Source organism: Podarcis melisellensis (genome assembly GCF_964234715.1).
Source record: "Podarcis melisellensis genome assembly, chromosome: 15".
Taxonomy (NCBI): domain Eukaryota; kingdom Metazoa; phylum Chordata; class Lepidosauria; order Squamata; family Lacertidae; genus Podarcis; species Podarcis melisellensis.
This window is the reverse complement of record NC_138532.1, coordinates 22,578,013-22,598,988: the sequence shown is the minus strand read 5'-3', so window position 1 is coordinate 22,598,988 and position 20,976 is coordinate 22,578,013. Positions and strand designations below refer to the sequence as shown.

Sequence of the window (20,976 nt, the reverse complement as noted above, 5' to 3'; positions counted from 1 at the left end):
TAAGTGCAACTTTTTAATTTATGAAATTAGGGTGCAACATCTTAAGCACACCAAATTTCAATATTTTCTTTTCTAGTCCCTAAAAGCCCAACAGCACCTTTAGTTGGCTGAAAACATTTAGTACTGAAAACATTTAAATTGGGATATAATCTTGACATTTTGTAAGCAAGACAGAGCAGAGCAAAGAATTAGTCTGCCCCCCCCCCAATGCACACACTGAATTTTCGTTCCGCTGTTGATTCAACCTCAACAGATGTTGCTCCAACAAAAATATCTTAATTTACCCGTTTTGTACTTCGTACGTCCTATAGATGGCAGTGTTAGAATAAGCACTGAAAAACATGAGTAAAACTTTGTTCTGGAACTTCTGGCATCAGCCTTCCCACCATCACATTTTTATCCATACAAGCGTTATCTTATTCGGTTACCTTCCCTATTCAGATAGTATAATAATGCAAACCCTGGCTTTTGTAGAACAGTAAACAGGATTTTGCACCAAAACCTAGGCAACAGAATATGTTGGCCATCGATTTGTTTGTTTATTTAAGTTTAGAAGACCTTCCTACTTGGAAGAGAAAAGAAAAGGGCCTGGAAATTAATCTAATAGTGAATAGATTTCAAAGCCACAACCAGGAGAGGCTGGTCTGGCCTGAATGTGATAATAATAATAATAATAATAATAATAATAATAATAATAATAATAATAATAATAATAGAATTGGACGTCCCTATTTTCATTGGAGGGTATGCAATTTAAGTTTGAGAAGTTTCAACAATTAAAACAAATGCTATATTAGATAGGCACGGAAATGCTTCAACTGCAATAAGCCCATTGATAGTCTATGTAGTCTATAGTAGTATGCTAAAAAAACACAAGACTGGGCTGTCCATAATGTGCGAGTTAAAAGGTGGCGGCAGTAAGCATAGCTGTCTGGATCTGTCCCCCTGGGACTTGTCTCACTGGGATGCAGAGTGGTCAGGCTAACGAATCAATGCCTGTTAAAGCTGCTTTAAAGTCTCCTCATGCAATTGGAAGTTCAAAATACGAAATCACAGAATATTAAAATAGTCCAGCAGATGATACATCAAACGGCAGCCGCTCAGAGCCACATGCTCAACCAGAGTTAAAATAGCTCCGCTTCAGAGAATTAAGTGCATGAGATTCCAATTTACATCGGGTCGGGATACTGCCCAGTGCCTGGAAGAGGCCCAATTTCAAAGCAATTTTGGCAGTGTGTAACTTCTCCTTTTATGGCCCCTCCATGACATGTGTTTTATAGAACCTCCTATTTCAACCACCATAAAAGTGGGCCCAGTGGAGCAGCTCTCTCCTCCCTCCGGCCAGCATCCTTAATTCCCCTGACTTTAATGGAATGATTAAACCAAGAACCAATTTGGCCCAATAAATCTAAAACCCACAGTAGTGAAGCAAATGCTCCTCTTAACTTATGAAGCCATTTCCCTTGGCTTGTATTTTTGGGTGGAAAGGTGGAGAATGAGTTGGGTGTCTGGCTTTTACAGCCCATCAGTTGTTGTTGTTGATGATGATGATGTTTTTCAGCCCAATCAATACATACACTGATGTTTGTCCAACCACTTTCCAGTATGATAAGGTAAGCACTAAAAAGAGAGAAGATGACTTTTCCTCCCCCACCCCCTATATTTTTATAAAAAGAGACACCATCCTGCAATGTCCTTCAGAAGATGTGTTGGGACAAAGGTGAGATCTGGACCAGGGATGACATGTTTGCAGCTGACATCCTTAACTAGAGGTGTTCCCACTAAGCAAAGTCCCCCTCCACCAATTTCACAGTCACATTGACACTATACATTTAAAGCACATGGTGCTTCAAAGAATCCTTGGAACTATAGTCTACCTCTCACAGAACTGCATTTCCCAGTGCCCTTAACCAACTACATTTGGTTTTGGGGATGGAAGGTGCTTTCAATGCATGGTGTAAGATGTGGTGACCAGCAGGGCTTATTCCCCAATAACTATGGATAATAATAATACCTTTATTGTCAATGTACAACCTGCATACAATGAAATTGCAGGCTTAGTTGCAATGAACTTCAACTGGATCATGTTCAGATCTCATTTATTGATATATCCCACCTTTTCCACTCAGCAGACCCACAACATTTCCTTCCGTTCCCCAGGCTGGAACACCACAGGGAAAACTCAGCTGCGCTCTGCTTCCAGTTTATCAGCTCCAGACCTTGTGCTTGGAGCTGTCAAGTGCTGCCAGGGCTCAAACTGGGAAGCTTTGCGTCTCTGTGCAGCTGGGGTGAGTCACTGAATATCAAGGGTACAACATCGTACAGTGAGGTACCCTCAGATCCTGGGGCTGACTCCAGCCAGCCAACTGGACAATGAATCTTCCTCATTTTCAGCAGCCTGGGCTCCAGCTGGGAGGGGCCGTTTGGCTCTGCCAGGCAGTAGAACTAAAGTAAGAAACCAACCCAAGCCCCAGCACCACATCCAGGTCTAAACCACAGCTTGAGAAGAAGAAAATAAGAAGAAGAAGAAGAAGAAGAAGAAGAAGAAGAAGAAGAAGAAGAAGAAGAAGAAGAAGAAGAAGAAGAAAGAAAGAAGAAGAAGAGTAGTAGTAGTAGTAGTTTGGATTTGATATCCCACTTTATCACTACCCAAAGGAGTCTCAAAGCGGCTAACATTCTCCTTTCCCTTCCTCCCCCACAACAAACACTCTGTGAGGTGAGTGGGGCTGAGAGACTTCAGAGAAGTGTGACTAGACCAAGGTCACCCAGCAGCTGCATGTGGAGGAGCGGGGAATCAAACCTGGTTCACCAGATTACGAGTCTACCATTCTTAACCACTACACCACATTGGCTCTCATCAGCTCAGTGACTCTTGAGTCAGGGACTTCTGAACAGGGACCTCCAGTGTCTATACCCCAGGCCAGCATCTTCCCTGCCCAAGGAACCAATTTCTCCTGTGGCAGAGACCACATTGTCAACACAGGCAACAATTGTGGAGGGAACTGTCAGAAAGGAGGAGGAGGTGGAGTTCTGGGCAGCAAACCGGTGCCCCTCCCCTTTTAAGATCTTCCACTTCTCAAAGAAAGTGCAGAGCCTGGTGAGAAGGATCTGGCCCTGGAAACATAACAGTCTTTAGCACACTGTTGGACTTTGTTGGAATACTTTGCTTACTAAGAGATGCATCCAGCGTTTTCTGCGCACCAGCACAAGGGCTCTTGCACATGAGTATTCATGTTGAGCAACAGAAGAATCCAATGCAAAAGTTACGCTAACAGAAACTCATTGCGCAACAGATTGTGAAGTCTATTGCACAATAGAGTCACCAGAAACCAGCTTATGAGTTTTCTTTCAGAACACCATTCTGCAAGGGTACAAGCCAAAACCATTGGACGTTGGGGGGAAGGCAATGTTGCTACAAGTTCCATTGAAGGGGATGAATGTCACCCCCTCCCCCGCCTTAAGTGCCCACATTCTTTTATATTCTGTATGTAAATCTTCAGTGTCTTTTCCTCGCCGTCTTGTGTGAAGGATGGTGCCGTTCAAAACAAATTGCACTGCGCCGCAAATGCAATTCCCTCTCCCCAAAACAATCCATGCTTCCTCAACCTTGCTGCCTCCTCCAGGCGTTTGGAATTGAGTGAGAATGAGATTGGTAAAGGTCGTTTCGGGAAAGGCAAAGAAGCACGAAGGAGCATGCCCTTTGGTTGAAGCTGATTTGAGTCTGTTGCTTCAGAGCACAGCCACAGTTTCCCACTGGAGACAGCAGGGGAAACAAACAAAACAACAACATTTGTCCCCCCTGGGAAACAAAACCGTGGCCCTGCTTAGTGGGGGCATCTCATGATGCTTCATTCGGGTATCATGTAAGTTGATCAGGTTTGAAAAATGGCTGAAAGGTGTATTTGGTCAAACACCTGTCCAGAGCTCAATGGTAGAGGACATGCATTGAATGCAAAAGCTGAGGCTGCTGAAGAGACCAGAGACCATCTTGGCAGTGAGTCCTGGAAGACCTGCTCCCTGCCTTGCAGGCCTTTTCCCAACTGGCCTGGGAAGGGAGGGCCTGGACTGACTCCAGCTACAAAAGCTGAGGCCACAGAACATACTCTTGGGCTGGCGTATTGTTTACAGGGGGCGTTGTTGGGGCAGGGCATTGTTGCTGTTAGCTTTTTATATCTTTATTTTAGAACTTGTGATTTCTATGGAAATAGTTCCTTTCAGTTGTGTATTTTGTTTTGTTTTGTTTATTGCTTATAATTACTTTATTATGTTGTAGTTACAGGCATCCTCCTACTTATGTGGGGTTTGTGTTCTGGGCTCCGTGCACATAACTGAAATAGCGTAAAGGGGGGAGTACCTCATTTTATCAGGGCATGCAGGGAGGGGGGAGAGAGAGAGACTCACATGTGCCACCAGGGCCACCTCCTGATGGGCCTTCTCTCACTTGGGGCTGCTCCTCCAAGCCTTCTCTCCAATCCCTCGCATCACAACAAGTGAGTGACCAAGAGCAACTTCCGGGCAGCAGCCCCGAGCAAGGGAAGGCACAGCATTCCAATCAATTTATTTATTTTGCGGCGACCTGCATAAAAGCAGCCACACACAAATAAAACGTGCATAACTGGGGGAATGCCTGTATGTGGTTTTTCCATGTTGTAAGCTGCCTTGAGCATGGTTTGAACTGTGGAAAGGCAGCATACAAATAACATGTTTGTTATGTATGTAGATGGTCCCACGTTCAACCCCTCCTATATTTATTTATTTATTTATTTATTTATTTATTTATTTATTTATTCACTATAGGCGGTTACAGAAGCATCAGACAGCACCTCATGCAAACTTGCTCTGGGTCTATTATAGTATTCAGTTAATCACTAATATAGTATATAAATTACTGAGATCATTAAGTAGAGTGTTTTTTTTTATTAGTGTGGAAAAATGTTTTGCCTACCACCTTCATCGGCTGCTAAAACATTTTGCCACGTTGATAAAAAAGATGCTTTGCTAATCACAGTAGCACACACACAATATTTGCATTATATTTGTGTTTTCCACACAACATATAATAAGTGGTTTATGAGATAAATGCATACACACACACACACACAACTTAAACCCACAGTAATGCAATCAAATGTGATGCGGCATAAAAATCAGTCAAAATTACTATTGGGATCAAAGAGTGGAGAATAGAACATAAGAGCTAGAACAGATAGAAAAGGTCACAACAAGATTTGAAAGATGGGTGGGGGTTTGAAAGGTCCTTAAAGGTAAAGGTAAAGCTGTGGCCGATTCTGGGATTGCGGTGCTCATCTCGCTTTATTGGCTGAGGGAGCCGGCGTACAGCTTCTGGGTCATGTGGCCAGCATGACTAAGCCGCTTCTGGCGAACCAGAGCAGCGCACAGAAACACCGTTTACCTTCCCGCTGGAGTGGTACCTATTTATCTACTTGCACTTTGACGTGCTTTCGAACTGCTAGGTTGGCAGGAGCTGGGACCGAACAACGGGAGCTCACCCCGTTGCAGGGATTCGAACCGCCGACCTTCTGATAGGCAAGTCCTAGGCTCTGTGGTTTAACCCACAGTGCCACCTTGAAAGGTCCTTACTGGCTTCCAAAAGGACATTAGAGGAAGCAGCAGATCGTCATCTGTGAGGAGGACCTTCTGCAACTGGGGAACCTTCATCAAACAGAACACTCTGCACCAGCCACCCACAACTCCCCATCTAGTGATGGCACCTGTAGAAGGCTTTCTGACAAAGACCTCAAGGTCTTTGTAGGTACATGGGAGAAGAGGAAGAGTCCTTCAGATATTGTCCCAAGCCATGAAGGCCCTTAAAGGTCAACACCAGTCCTTTGAATTGGACTGCGAGCCAGTGAAGATGGCAAAGTACTGATGTGATATGTTTGCAACACAACATGTCCCAGTTAGGAATCTGACAGCCATATCCTTGACTGAATTTTCCAGGTTGTTTTCAAAGGTAGCCCCAGGTGCAACACATTGTGATGATCTAAACAGGAGATCACCAGGGCACAGATCCTGGAGGCAAGATGGGATCCCAGCTGGTGTATTAGCCCAAACTAGTAGAAGGCATCCCAAATTAGAGAGGCCACTTGTGTCTCTAATGACACAGAGGGATCACTAAGAATTCCAAACTAAGAACCTTTACAGTGAATGCAACCTTCTCCAGAACAGGCTGACACATCATTCACCCGGGCAGGTAAGCAGCCCACTCAAAGTAACTACCCTCTGTCTGGTGTGGATTGAGTTTCAAGTTATTGGCCCTCATCCAGCCCATTACCTTATCAAGGCACAAAAATGAACTAGATCAGGTATGGCTAATCTGTGGCCCTCCAAATAATGTTGGACTCCCAATCATCCCCAGTCAGCATGACACTAGGCAAAGATGATGGGAGTTGAAGTCCAACATCATCAAGAGGGACATAGGTCAGCTGCCTCTGGGCTAGATAGGTTGATGGTCCAATACTGGACCAAGATGGACTAATGATTCAGCAGACTGAAATGATATAATCATTCATATGATCTCTAAATGAGCGGCTATTATGTTGGTCATCATAAGATACAGTGGTACCTTGGGTTACGAACTTAATTCATTCCGGAAGTCCGTTCTTAACCTGAAGCATTCTTAACCCGAGGCACACATTCCCTACACAGGCCTCCATGGCCCCGGAAGAGGAATTGTGTTCGCAGCCTGGGACACCTACTTCCGGGTTTGTGGAGTTTGTAACCCAAAGCGTTTGTAACCTGAGGTACCACTGTACAACAAGGGCAGCAGAACAAGATTCTTTTCACTTGTGTTTTTTTTTGTGGTGGAACTCACTGTTACAGAGTGCATTCCCCCCATTTTTGTTGCCCATGGCAGCCATTTTGTGCTGGCACCCATGACACTTTTATCAGGGTTTGAGTACTGAACCAAATCTCTCTCTCTCTCTCTCTCTCTCTCTCTCTCTCTCTCTCTCTCTCTCTCTCTCTCTCTCTCTCACACACACACACACACACACACTGCCAATCGACTATGCCCTCTGCATCATTTGAATCTTTAAAATAGTCAAATACAAAAATAAATAAATACACCAACCAAAAGCAAACACAAAGCGGAAAGAAAATCAAATCCTAGTTATACTCAGAGTAGACCCATTGACATTAATAGACGTGACTAATTTACATCTATTAATGTCAGTGGGTCTACTCTGAGTTGAAGCTAAGTGGATACAACCCATAAACACACCACTCGATGATGCCACCTTTATTAGATATTCAACATCTGTAAGATGCGTGGGTAGTTTTGGTCTCTGCACTAGCGACTGGGGAACAGTGCCCCCTCCCCTGATAATATCAGCATTAGCTGCAATCAATGAATGAGCACTGCAGCCAACTGCGATCAATCCCCTCTTTGACTGGAGCTTGATTTTTGTTGTGATAGCGTTGCAAATGGCTCTCTTTCATTTTTTCCCTTCTATGCTTTTAAGAACCCTGTTGGGATTTTTGTGTGGCGGTTAGATTCTTTGGGACACACAAGCAAGCAACCTTCATTTCTGAAATAGCCCTCCTTCCCCGCCTGCTCCGATTAACATCACAGAGGAGAAATTCCATCTGTGCTTACTTACATTTAAAAGCCATAAAGTTCTGGAAATCAGATCAGTCGCTTGGGCCAAAACATTTTTCTTTGATGGGGAGGGGGGCTATTTTCTTCTCCCAAAAGGCAGGCTTTAAGATGATGGATGGCAGCCAAAGATTAATTTATTGTGGCAGAGGGGACACTGAAGGTGGGCTACACGCACACACACATGTATATCTATAGATATACTTCATTTATATACTGTATCTGGAAGATCTCTCTTGGTTCCATTAAATATCCACTGGGGACCAGTTGGTGACTCGAGAGACTGGCTGGGCTTACCAGGTCAAACAGCATTTTCATTCAGGTACTGCCCCTGACAACAGCACCTACCCTTTTCCCACCCTGGAGCCCACAATTTAGATGAAGCCTCTCTTCAATAGAGAGACCCACTATCAAGTTGTTAAAAGCAGGGACACACTAAGTGAAAATGCTAATGGGGTGGAAATGAGCAAAGCTAAGAAGCTGGGCTCCAGACTTCTGCAGTAACTTAAGCAGAGCATCTGGAAACTGGTTTAGTGGAGAAGGAAAAGCACAGAATTAAATAGTCTAAAGAACTCTAGAAACAGCAAGCAGACGTGGTAAACTCATGCTCCAACTTGGTGTCACTGAGCCTCATCCAGTAACTTGTGGACACAACACTGTCCCGGGAAGAAATCAAGGGAAGATATCAACATTTCAAGCACTCGGCGACCTTTCAAAATTGACTTCAAATGGAATTGCCACTGATTTCTGCTTACAGATATATTTTTAATCCATGGGTTTTAAGCACACACCATCGATGCATTTAAGATGTTCGGGATGCAAGGCAGATCTGAAATGGATCCACTTTGGACCTCCAGGGCCCAGCACATTGTCAGGAGATTAACCGCCACATGCCAAGCACTGAAACAGAGGTGGGAGAACTAGTGGTTCTGCAGATGTTGTTGGACCGATTCTCATTGTCCCAGATCACTGGCCATGTTGACGGGGGCTGATGTGAGTTGGAGTCCAACCATCTCTGGAGAACCACAGGTTCCCTGTCTCTGGCCTAGAAGGGGCTTGCCTCTGCTGCAGAATTCTTGCCACAAACTGGGTGCTCTTGTAGCTTTACTATCAGCTTTGCATTCAATTACTGCCTTACAGTTTAGCACATGAAACCCATGTATGGTTCCATCACTTCCAATACTCTCACATACAAGTTTTCTAAGCACGTCGTGTGCAAGTCCAGAGAGGACAACTAGAATTCCTACCACTGGCGTAGCGTGGGTTGCCAGCGCCTGGGGCGGGACAAGTGTTGTGCCCCCCCTGGACTGCCCAGTCCAGTCCAGCTGGAGAAGGAGCATGTGCCAGGGGGGCACAAACATAGCCCACACAGAGGGTGAACGGAACCCACCTCCAAGAGGCTCATAGCCTGCTGCCTCCATCCACCTGCCTGCTAGCCCAACCTGCCTGTCGCTGCATCTCAGCTGCCAGGGATCTGTGCCTGTCATGGAGTCACTTGATTGTGTCCTCTCAAATATGTGAGCCTGGGGTCACGGCCCCCTCTACACCCCCCACAAGATTCCTACTGAACAATCATGCAACAAACTCCTGCTCCCCATAGGTAGGATCAGCAAACATAACCAGGTATGTGCAGATTTTGTACTTATTGCTATACAGAAGTGGCTTCCTTTTGGGAGTTTAGTGTTGGCTCCTACTTAGAACATGCACTTGGACAAAATAGTGGTAGAGTCTCTCTCTGGCATACAGAAGGCACCAGGTTTAATCCTTGGCATCTCTGGGGGGCAGGGATAGACTCCTGCCTGAAACCCTGGAGAAACCCTCCCAGTTAATGTAGACAGTACAGAGTGAGATGACTCAGCATGACACAGCATGAAGCAGATTTCCTAAGTTCCTCCACTGTGAAATAATTCTAAACTTGGTTTTAGCACATCACATCCCGTCAATGTTCCACCCTTACCGGGGTTGTGCTGCTGCCTCCGTAGAAAGTGACCTCTTCCCAAGTAGCAACAAAAATGGACACAGCGTTGAATGATGGCAGGTTCTTGAAATACTTCCGGATATCTTTGGAGACCTTCTTGAGGAGATCAGCATCCGTGCTCTCCCGGTAATAGACTTCCCCTCGGATGCCGTTGTGGACGTCTGCCCAGAAAGGAGCGATAAAAGCCCTCCCGTCAGCCAGGGGGAAAGACTCTGGCGTGAACTGGCTGACCAGCACATTAAAGGAAACGACGCCATTGTTGTTGACCTGCGAGGGAAAGCGGAATGGTTTGATTTAAGCCAGTGGAAGGCTTGGCAGCGAGAGGCAGAAATGTCAGCTTAAAATTATGCTTGCGTAGGTTGAGTTGGTGGCAGAGGCTGGGCTATGCAATTATGGGTTGTAAATAGGGCTATATTTCTAGGCTCCTCTGTGGCCTTCATCTCACCCTGAGGCTGGGATAGAACTGAGGTTCAAAAACCCACAGAGAAATGAAACCTAGAGGTCACCCCACCCCCCTGGAAATTTCCATACTCTGCATTCTCATCATGGCCACCTTTTCACAGAATACTCACCAAAGCAGACTGGTCTAGAGAGATTTGTGGGAATTATCTTCTGGGGAAGTCGTATGCTTCCAATGTATGGTGCGTAGTCAGCCCTATCCTGCACATCCCCTGCAGTCTTCTGCTCCATTAGATGCTAGTTTCCCATGGGGAAACAACCAGACCAGGGCCGTCTTAAGCATATGCGGCGCCAGGGTGCAAAGATCTGCCCAGCTCCCTCCGTCCAGGTTGCCCAGAGTTGTTGACCTTTTACTGGGGGAGGGGATCCCAAAGTTGTTGACCTTTGTTTAGGGCAGGCCAGCGAGGTGCACATGGCAGAGCTGGCCTAACTGGCCGCCTCAGTATCAACAGAGGAGCTTGAGGCAGCGGCGGCAGCAGCAGAGCAAGGTCGGGGCTGGGCACCTGGGGTGGGCAAACAGAGCCCAGCACAACAACAGTCAAGCCCGAGGTGGTGGCAGTGGCGGCTGAGCGAAGCTGGGCACCTTGTGTGAGCAGTGTGTGCTGGGCAGGCCTCTCAACGGCCCACCAATCCCGGGCGTGCAGGAGGTTGGAGTTGGGCGGCTGCCTCAGCGCCTCGCTTGCCCATAGCAGAAGAGCTGCGCTCCAATGGGCTCTACTCTGCTGCGACTATTGGCTCTTCCCAATCCTCGGACTCCAAATCTCAGCCCTGGACTCTCGGCCTGGAGCTCCAGAGAGCCCTGTGCCGGGGTGCCCTATGGGTAAGATAGGGTAACCTATGAGTAAGATGGCCCTGAACCAGACATCCACCTCTGCCCCCATCACTTTCTCAAGTGGTAACATCCATCAAGAGCTTCACCGCACAATTCTGCTTCACTGTTGGAGCCTCCTTGGGATTATACCACATCTAACTACAGGTTGAGGATCTCTAGGAAACTAGAGAGATGGGGAGCCAGAAGGAACCAGACGGTGGAAAAGGTCCTCTCTCCAGTGGCGTAGCATGGGGGGTGCAGGAGGGGCCGGCCGCACCGGGCGCAACATCTGGGGGTTAGGGTTAGGGGGCGCAAATCCACGGGTTAGGGGGTGCAAATTACTTGCCTTGCCCCGGGTGCTGACAACCCACGCTACGCCACTGCCTCTGTCTGAGACCTTGGAAAGTTTCTTGCTGGTCAGAGTACAGAATCCTGGGTTGGATGGGCCAGTGGTCCGACTCAGCATAAGACAGCTGAGGTCTCTTTCTACACATTTTGCCCATGTATTTGCCCAGCCCTTGATCCTGCACTAAAGAGGTAATTTTTTTTAGTCTTTTCAAGCACCACCATGAGAGATCATGTCAGCCGAACAGCTCGTCTGCTAAACAAACAAACAAAACAAATAAAGATGCAAAAAATAAAAATTAAAAAAAATCCCCGAAGCTGGGACGAAATAAATAATCTTCATTTTCCTGCAGCTGCTCCCTCCATACGCTTGTTGCGTGTCATGCAACAGGAATAATGTCCGACGTGTCAAGGCCCTCGCGTCTCTCTGGTGTTTAATCACCTGCAAAAGGCAAGTTATTGCCTTTTATATCCCTGCCCCACGAACATTAGCCCATTAAATATACCTCTGACTTTCTTAATCATAAAACCTATCAGTTCATGAAATCTAAGAACTTGTCAGGAGGGATTCCATAAATCTTCCTCTGGCCTGAAATGCTGGAGGGAAGCTGTGTTTAAAATGCAGACGTTAATGGCGGGGAAAATGAATAATAGGGTCCGGCGGCTTCCGCAGCCCCAGCCCTGTACTTACAAAAATGGTTCGATATGGGACTCCGAAGAAGATGAATGGGAAGGACAGCTTGATCTCCGGGGAGCTGCCGTCATCCACTTTGGGCGTTTTGGTGTCGTTGGGCCAGAACGGATACAAAATTGCCATGGCCTGAGCTGTAATTGGGACATATGTTCTATTATTCAAATGCCAGCACCATTGCATTGCGGTCACCATTGACACACAGTCAGAACCATCTCATCTCCCTCGCCCTGAAAGCCCCTTTAATATTTAAAACAAACAAGCAAAATGAGTACCCGTCCACTAAGATGCACCTCCATCTGTGGTGAGTCATAGCTGGTAATTTAGAATGATGCATTCACTATACTCAGGCAAGATATAAGGACCAGCAAAAGTGACACCTGTGGACCTTAGAGCAGACACATGCAAATTCAGACCCCCTCAAATGTCCCTATTTTCCAAGGAGAGTCCCGCATTTACAGAAGCCGTCCCGGTTTCTGATTTGGTTCCAGAATGTCCTGCTTTTACATAGGACGTCCCTATTTTCATCAGAGAAATGTTGGAGAGTGTGGAGTTATGCGACTCCTGAGCCAAGGAGATAAGTAACTATACATCCTTTAGAAGACACCTGAAGGCAGCCCTGTATAGGGAAGTTTTTTAATGTTTAATGCTTTATTATGTTTTTATATATATTGGAAGCGGCCCAGAATGGCTGGGGCATTCCAGTCAGATGGGCGGGGATATAAATAATAAAATTGTTGTTGTTGTTGTTAAATAGGACATCCCTATTTTCATCAGAGAAATGTTGGAGGGCATGAGATATGTCCTTAATGTCAGTCATGACAATTGATTTCAGTGGGTCTACTCTGAGTAGGCAGGATGAGATTGGATATAACCCCTAAAGTTTGTCTGATCTGCCATGTTTAAAGTTATTTTTCACATTGATTTAAGCTGAGCTGAGTGCCAAACCTCCAGTTGCTCATACATTGGTACCTTGGGTTAAGAACTTAATTCGTTCCAGAGGTCCGTTCTTAACCTGAAACTGTTCTTAACCTGAGGTACCACTTTAGCTAATGGGGTCTCCCGCTGCTGTCATGCGATTTCTGTTCTCATCCTGAAGCAAAGTTCTTAAGCCGAGGTACTATTTCTGGGTTAGAGGAGTCTGTAACCTGAAGTGTCTGTAACCTGAAGCGTCTGTAACCCGAGGTACCACTGTATAAGGCCCAAGCCTGAACACGGATACAAGTTTGCAGATGTTCCCAGAGAAACCACTTGCTAAAATGGCCTTACTGGCAAAGGCGAAATGGCAACAGCTCTGTCCTGAAACATTCCCATGATGGGCAGAAACCCCTGCTCACACAACATCAACTGAATTGTATCTGCTTGGCTGAGGTTTCTTTCCCTGATGTTTTTACATGAGGGGATAATGCCGTCTCGGCTAGAAAAGAACTTTGCTGCCCTCGTTATAGTCAATGAATGCTCAGCCGAGCCTCCAAAGGTAAAACAATTCACCCTCTGTTTAAGACTCTTTGCTGCAGTCCTATGTTAAGTTTCATATGGGCGCCTACCAGTGCCCCATGGAGACCTTTAGAGGCCCTAAGCACTGAGAAGGTGATGGATCCCCCAGGTGCAATTCAAAGTAAGAACAATAGTTAACAGTATAAAATAAAAAAATTAAAATAACAATGAAGCATAGATTTATTGTAGCACATGACAGGACCTGATGTCCTTGCATTATTTCCATCTACGTTAGTAGGACGTCCCCCTGGTTTAAGTGGGGATAAGTAATTGAAAAGAGAATGGAAGACAGGGGGAAAGCGTGGAGTGTAAAGAAATCTAACAAAGTTCTGATTTTCCCCATGATGACTGCTCAAGACTTTAATTTTTTAAAAAAAATAATCACATTTTTTGAAAATAAAAAAATCTCATTTTGTGTGTGTGCACTCTTTCATTGAAAGTGCTTTAAGCATGTGCTTAAATGGAGATTAATGGAGATATATCTGCAGAAACTGAAGAACTGGCCAATGAAATATGAACTTTTTAAAAGGAGTGGAATGATTTTGGACAGTATCTCGTGTATAATATTTTTGTCACGCACCTGCTGGATTGTTCTAACCTACACAGAATGGAAGGAGTAAAAATGTTGTTGCAATTTTTTTGTTGTTATTGGTGTTCTTGTTGGGAGCCGCCCAGAGTGGCTGGGGAAACCCATCCAAACGGGTGGGGTATAAATAAATCATCATCATTATTATTATTAGCCCAGAATGGCCTATTGAGTCATTCAGCACTGGCACCTTCCCACTGCGTCTTCCTGGATTTTGAGAAAAGGAGAGTCCCCTTGGCTGTCCTGCTGCTCTTTGGCCCTTCAGCAGCACTTGTCTTAACAATTCGATCAGAACACCTAAAGGCCAAAACTAGGGATGGAAGGATCTGCCTTCTATCTGCTTTCCTGGATTTCAGTTCACTCACTTTCTCATTTTTCCAGCCTTAAATTCAGTTCTCCACATTTTGCAGCTATTTACTGATTTTCTTTCTTTTTTAAAAAATACCTCTTGAAAATTCATTGGTTTTAGTACGAATTTTTCCTAATAATCACATTTTTATATGCACTTTTGACTTATTTTGCAAGCAATCTTCCCTGCCGTAGCGCATTTCGGTATATTATTTTCACTAATGTTTTTTTATGCACGCTTCCTCCCAGTGTATGCATCTTTGTAAACGTGGTTCAGTTGGAGAACTGCCTTACAAAATTCAGAGCAGCGTGAATGTCAAAGGCTTAGCTGTGTTTCGGTGGACATATAGCTTTGGAAAGTGCAGATTTGATGGGTTTGCGTGCTGCATCCAATCTCTCCACCATCCCTGGCCACAACCTCAGGGCCCTTCGCCATTTTCTGAATCACATTACGCATTCCCACCTCTGCTTTCAGCCACGGCAAGGTCTTCACGCAATGGCATTTCTCCTAATTTGCTAAATGCCATAATGGCAGGTAGAGTCGTCAGGTCCTGACCCAGATTCAGGGTTTGGGCCTCCTTCTCACAGTTTCTGAAACACTTGAGTTCTTTGCACACACTGAGGTGTGTACTAGGAATGCATGCATGTAGTGTGTGTGTGTGTGTGTGTGTGTGTGTGTGTGTGAAAGAGAGAGAGAGAGAGAAAGAGAGAAGGAAGAGGGGATCACCAGGACAGAGAGAGAGAGAGAGAGAGAGAGAGAGAGAGAGAGAGAGAGAGAGAGAGAGAAGAGGGGATAACCAGGACTGTATCTGGTGGCCCCATTCCTGCCACAGCACTGGTTGGTGACTAGGCCCGTGGCTTGAATCAAAAGGTCCCGCCCTGATAGAAAAGCATTTTCTGCCCACAGAAAAAGCTCTTTTGGATGCTGTGTGAGAAATTAATGAGTCCGAATCTTGCACAAGTTCCTGAGCAAGGCCTTTGTATTGCCATCTAGAGGGGAGCTGCAACAAATATTGCAGTGTGCTGTTTCTGTTCCAGCGTCCAGCCGGTCATTCCTTCTTCCAATACATTTCATCCTACACCCTCTCCTCATCTCCAACTCCCCATTTCCCTTCTCTTCACCAACAGATACTCAGTGTTCTGTGGGCTCTGAGCATGCTGCCTACTTGGGTATTTTTCCAATAAGAAAACTACAGTGGTACCTTGGGTTACATATGCTTCAGGTTACATACACTACAGGTTACAGACTCCGCTATCCCAGAAATATTACCTCGGGTTAAGAACGTTGCTTCAGGATGAGAACAGAAATCGTGCTCCAGCGGCGCGGCAGCAGTGGGAGGCCCCATTAGCTAAAGTGGTGCTTCAGGTAAAGAACAGTTTCAGGTTCAGAATTGGATTCAGAAATGCATTGGGCTAGTGAATCTGGTTTGAGAATGGCCTTTACTTTTTGCACATCGAGAGATGCTGGTAGGGAAGAAAATAATAAAGTTGTTTATTGCAGGAAAGATGCTGAACTTGGACAGAAATGTTTCCAGTTCTAGTCCCACTAGCTAGTCTAGAGAGGAACAAGGCAGCCATGCTTGCTCCCTTTGTTCTCAGAGGATAGTATGAAGATGACCTCTCATCCAGAGGTCTGAGAGAGAGAAGTGTGAGGAGAAGGAGGAGGAAGTTGTAAACAGGATGCAACCTGAGACATATCAGGCCAAACAAGAAAGAGATAAGAGAAGTAAGCTGATAGGTTAAAGGTACAGGGATAGTCTGGGAATGTGGAAGGGCCCCGCGCTATCTGCCTTAACCCCATGTAAAGCTCTCTTCGGCAAGCTGAGTTGCACCCAAACTTCCAACAAAAGCCCTTCGGCTTGGCACCACGACAAGCATGAAGGATCTGTTTGTGAAAGAGGGCAACTGTCCTGGCTCTGGAGATCGGTTACAAGGACTTGAGATCGTTGAAATAAATAAATGGCCCAGCGCAGCAGGATGCAGGCTCCACCCTCTGCTGTGATGAGGGAAATCCCTGGTCTCCCTGGAGCTTCCCCTCACATTCTTCAGGCGAATACGGTCTCTCAATCCCATCAGCATCAGAGGCACAGCTGGTGGTGACACGAGGGAGAGCCTTTTCTGCGGCTGCCCCCAGATTGTGGAATTCTCTCTCAAGAGAGGTCGGACAGGCTCCCTCCTCGTTGCCTTTCCTCTGGTAGGCTCAGACCTCCCTGTTCTGGCAGGCCAGACAATATTGACCACTGGGAGCTGGTATTTGGGGCAATCGGTATTTGAATTGCTGGTGCTAAAAGCGTTTTATTGTATTTTAACTAGGGTCTTCAGCTACACTTTTAAACTTACTTTGTGTTTTATCATGATGCTTTAAAATTTTTGTGAGTCACCTTGAATCCCATCTTGGGAGAAAGGTGGGATATCCATGCATTAAATAAATAAATAAGGCCCATGCAGGAAATGTATTGTGAGGTTTTTTTCATATTCGTGTCCAGGCAAAGTGTGGATGAAGGAACTGTAAACTCCCATAGGGTAGTGCCTTGCTGAATTTCTAACAACTTGGAATTAAGGTGCTTGCATATGCTTAAAAAATAATTGATAGGATCTACAGGAGAGAAAGAATTGATAGACTCTACAGGGCCTAAAAACACCTGGCCAATTACCAGTGCGGTGTAAGGATTAGAATAGGGGGTGGGGGGGACCTGAGACCCAGGACTTCCAGGTGAGTCTATCTGGCCCCGGGGAATCTCGCCAAGAAATGGCCCTTCCTTAGGTGTTTTAGACTGGCTGGAATGTGTCCTTGAACCCTCAAATGCCTACTGCTTCCTTGGATACTTGATAAAGTGAGGTTGTGCAGGGTATGTAGAAACTAACCTACCATGCAAATGCAAGAATTACTTTTCTCCTCCTCCCACTTTGCATCTGGGTGCACCCAGCATTGGCACGTGGCCCCCAGTCTGTAGAACCAAATGGTGAAAATGACCTGGAAGGCCTGTAAAGGTCAACTTGGTAGCCCACAATACCCTGGGGATATGCCATTCACTGCAATATAGTCATACCTCGGGTTGAATGTGCTTCAGGTTGAGCGCTTTCGGGTTGCGCTCCACGGCAACCTGGAAGTAACGGAGTGCGTTACTTCCGGGTTTTGCTGCTCGTGCATGCGCAGATGCTCAAAATGACGTCACGCGTGGAAGCAGCTAAACGCGGCAGCGCAAACACGCTGTCACGTCTTACGTTTTATTCAGGATGCGAGGTACCACTGTATGTTCATCCGCTTGCTTTGAGAGATGCTAATTGGCTGGCTTTGATGCTATCTGCTGACTTGGGATGCTTGGCTGTTGGCCTTGGGAGGGGAGCTTGGATGCCTGCCATCTAGGCCTTCATTGGTCGGGTGGACCGATAGAAATTTCTGGCCAAACTGACATATGATGTTTTCTGAATAAGTAATGCTTAACACACTCCTCTCTTGTGGACAATTATGACAAACGTTTTCCGTTTCAGGGGTTTCCCCGAGTCTGTAAAGGCAGGAAAGTTTCTGGCACTGCATTGTAAGTTTTCACTTTTCTACAATAAAGCACTAGAATTGACTTCTCTGGCATTTTTTTACCCCTGCAACAAACCACTCGCACAAGCTCTCCTTTGGGCCTGTGGATGAGGACACCCAGAAAGCTGCCCAGAATGGAATGTGGCTTCCTGGCTAAAAATGGTTCCCCATCCCTGGATTAGGGAGTGTTAGGCCAGACCTGGGGATACCAGGGTTTGAACCCCCACTTAACCAGAAAGCTCACACAGGGTGCTATGAGGATAAACCAGGCATAGCCAAACTCAGCCCTCCAGATGTTTTGGGACTACAACTCCCATCATCCCTGACCACCTGTTAGCAAGGGATGATGGGCGTTGTAGTCCTAAAACATCTGGCGGGCCAAGTTTGCCTATGCCTGGGATAGACCAAGAGGGGAGGACTGTTGGCAGTGAGATGCAACTCGGCCCACACTGAAGGCTAATGTGTCTGCACACAAAATAGCAGAGAGAGTCGGGGGGGGGGACACACCTCCAGACTTCCTAGACTGCCCTTTAACCTTTCTTGCCCTTCCTTCAGGCTAGACCGATACTCTTATGGTTGCTGACCTCATTTCTTACTTTCCTCTTCTTCACTTCTCAACTTGTGAGGTGCCTTTTGTGTATTTGTTGCTGAGATGCAAGAGCAGGTGCAGCTCATGGTATTCTCTCATCTTAACTTTATTAGAACTAGGATATTTCCCACCTAGCATGTATTTCCTGCGATAAATGCAGCTTCCTCGTCTTCCTAAACCCAGAGTCTCAGTGAACTTATATCAAGCGTAAAGTGTGCTCCTGCAACAGTGATTTGGTTTTAAGTTCAATTTCTGCTGATGCATTTGAACTCCAAATGCCACCAAGAACCACATGGGACATGCTGTGAACCCTGGAGGAATGCTGGGCTCCCCACAAAAGCAATTAAATAAATACCACCCCAAAGCTATTGTCTAACCTCAGCAGAGATGCCCCTTAGCAGAAATTGCTTGCTGCTTCTGTTTGCTCGCTGCCACGCCACCCTAAGCTATCATGCACAGGAATGGGAGTGGGTGGGTGGAGAAATTAAATTGCATTTAAAGGTGAATCTACCCAATTCACACTTTCTGAAATTGCATGAACAGCCATCCTTTGAAAACTGCACTTCTCCAAATCTCCAATGCATTTTCTGAAACCCAGTAATGTGTACCAAAATTTAAAAAGGAGAATAAGCATAGGGTAGGGTCCAGTGTGAACTGAAATGCACATATTCCTGAAAGCAACATGGAAAAAATGCATTATATCGGGGAACATTGCTTTGCAAAAATGTGTACATTAGGAGAAATTTGCACTAACATGCCGATGAATCTACACAAGGACTCTTTCTGGAGAAAGAAAAATCCACAAGCTGAGGTGGAAATGCAGAGAACCCAAGAAAAAACGAAATTGACGTATTTGCCCATTCAAAAACACTACCAATTTCTTGCACACAACGCAAAACACATATATCTTAATCATCTTTGCAGGTGACAGAGGGCTTGAAAGATATTGCTATGAGACATTCTCTGTCTCTGGAACTCTTTAAAAAAAAGAAAAAGAAAACTGTTTAAAATGCAAACATGTAAAAGATAAGTTGCCATAAAACAGAGAGACTGGCAGGCAGCACAGCCAATCAGATAATCAACATGTTTTTGCATATGGATACGGACGCTGTTAATGTCTCTGGCAAGCATTCCTTTGCCAGAGAGACAGTGAGCGAGCAAAATCATTTCCCAGCTGTTATGTAATAGCTGAACAATTACAGCTTGGGTCACAGCTGTGAAATGTAGGGGTTGTTGTTCTTTCTTTTTTCCAAGAGTGGAACTGAGCCCAACTTTTCCTTTTAACAGCTGCTTTAAGAATCAGCAATGAGCTGCATCTTTGCAGGTGCAGCCTCTTCAAACATCCCCAAAGGTTTACCTGTGGAAAAGCGCTACAACCGTTTCCCTTTATTGGGAACAAGTTCTACAGGGTAGATCAAAGCTTTCCACCGGGATCCGAAACTAGTCTGAATAATGGCTTCTGATATCAGTCCCTAAACACACTCACCTATATAGGGGAAGGGACAGGCTATTTATTACAACACCATTTCCCTCCCATTTTGGGGGAAAAAAAATCCATACAGAAACAAGCAAACAAATACTGTACTGAAACAATAAAACCACCAACTTAACAGAAGCTACACTTCATCAAACACAAAATCACTTCTGTGAATCTCAAAAAACTTTCTGAAACAGAATTAGATTCACCTGAAGCCTAAAAACTAAACCAGAATGGGAGAGATGAGCCTTCTTGGGGTGGTAGGCCCATAAACCAAGTGCCACCACAAAGAAGACTCTGCCCCACATCATCACTTCGTTATTTCTCTAAGGGAATGGGAAAAGGGGAACATCGGGCAAGACTTCCTTAGATGACCTGCCTGTGCAATTAGTTGCGTACAGGAGGCGACAATGGGAGTGCTCAGGTAAGCTGACTGTATAAGGCAGGAGATAACTGCCTCTCTCTGCTGGTACAGAAGCGAAAGCAGGTGCTATGTGGATCCCACAAAATAGGGTGCCTTTTGCATCCACCATGGCAGCGTCGCAGTTGCTTCCACATGGTGTGATTCCACACGGCTGTGGGATGCAGGTGAGTTGCAGAATCACAGGCATTACTCACTTTCCCTTCCGGCTGGTGACAATCAGACTCACCCAAGTGACCCTGCTTATCTGGTACTTTAACTCACACCAGTTCTCCAGTGGGATGGGAAGCTGCCTCCCTGCTGCCGTGGACATCTGTGGGGTGGGATGCTAAGGTCAGGGCACCAGTTCTGGCGTCCCAAGGATGCTCTTTCTTGGAAATAAGTCCGGCTGCAGCCCGCGAGATGTACTTACTCTGCTTTCAAAACTGAGAAGCCATTAGCTATACATGCCTGGTTCTTATGCAGCGTATCTTTGACGGGAGCGGTTTGCTAATTACCGGGGAAGTATCAGTATCCGGCCGCTGACGAGCCGAAATACTAACCTTGCTGTCGAATAATTATGAAGGCAAAAGCCACCCAGCTTCTAAAGAACGACGGGTAATTCATCCTAGAGGAAGAGGA

General features: G+C 45.7%; 1 protein-coding gene across 1 annotated transcript in view; it reads right to left on the bottom strand.

Moving 5' to 3' along the window:
• The window catches only part of TECTA (tectorin alpha), an 83,206-nt gene extending 62,230 nt beyond the window's left edge, over positions 1-20,976 (bottom strand). The window contains exons 1-3 of the mRNA XM_081890087.1: positions 20,898-20,976; positions 11,903-12,036; positions 9,576-9,863 (exon numbers count right to left, since the gene is read on the bottom strand). Of these exons, the coding sequence (XP_081746213.1) occupies positions 9,576-9,863; positions 11,903-12,036; positions 20,898-20,961 (486 nt within the window). The 5' untranslated portion in view covers positions 20,962-20,976. The remainder of the gene's footprint in view (positions 1-9,575; positions 9,864-11,902; positions 12,037-20,897) is intronic.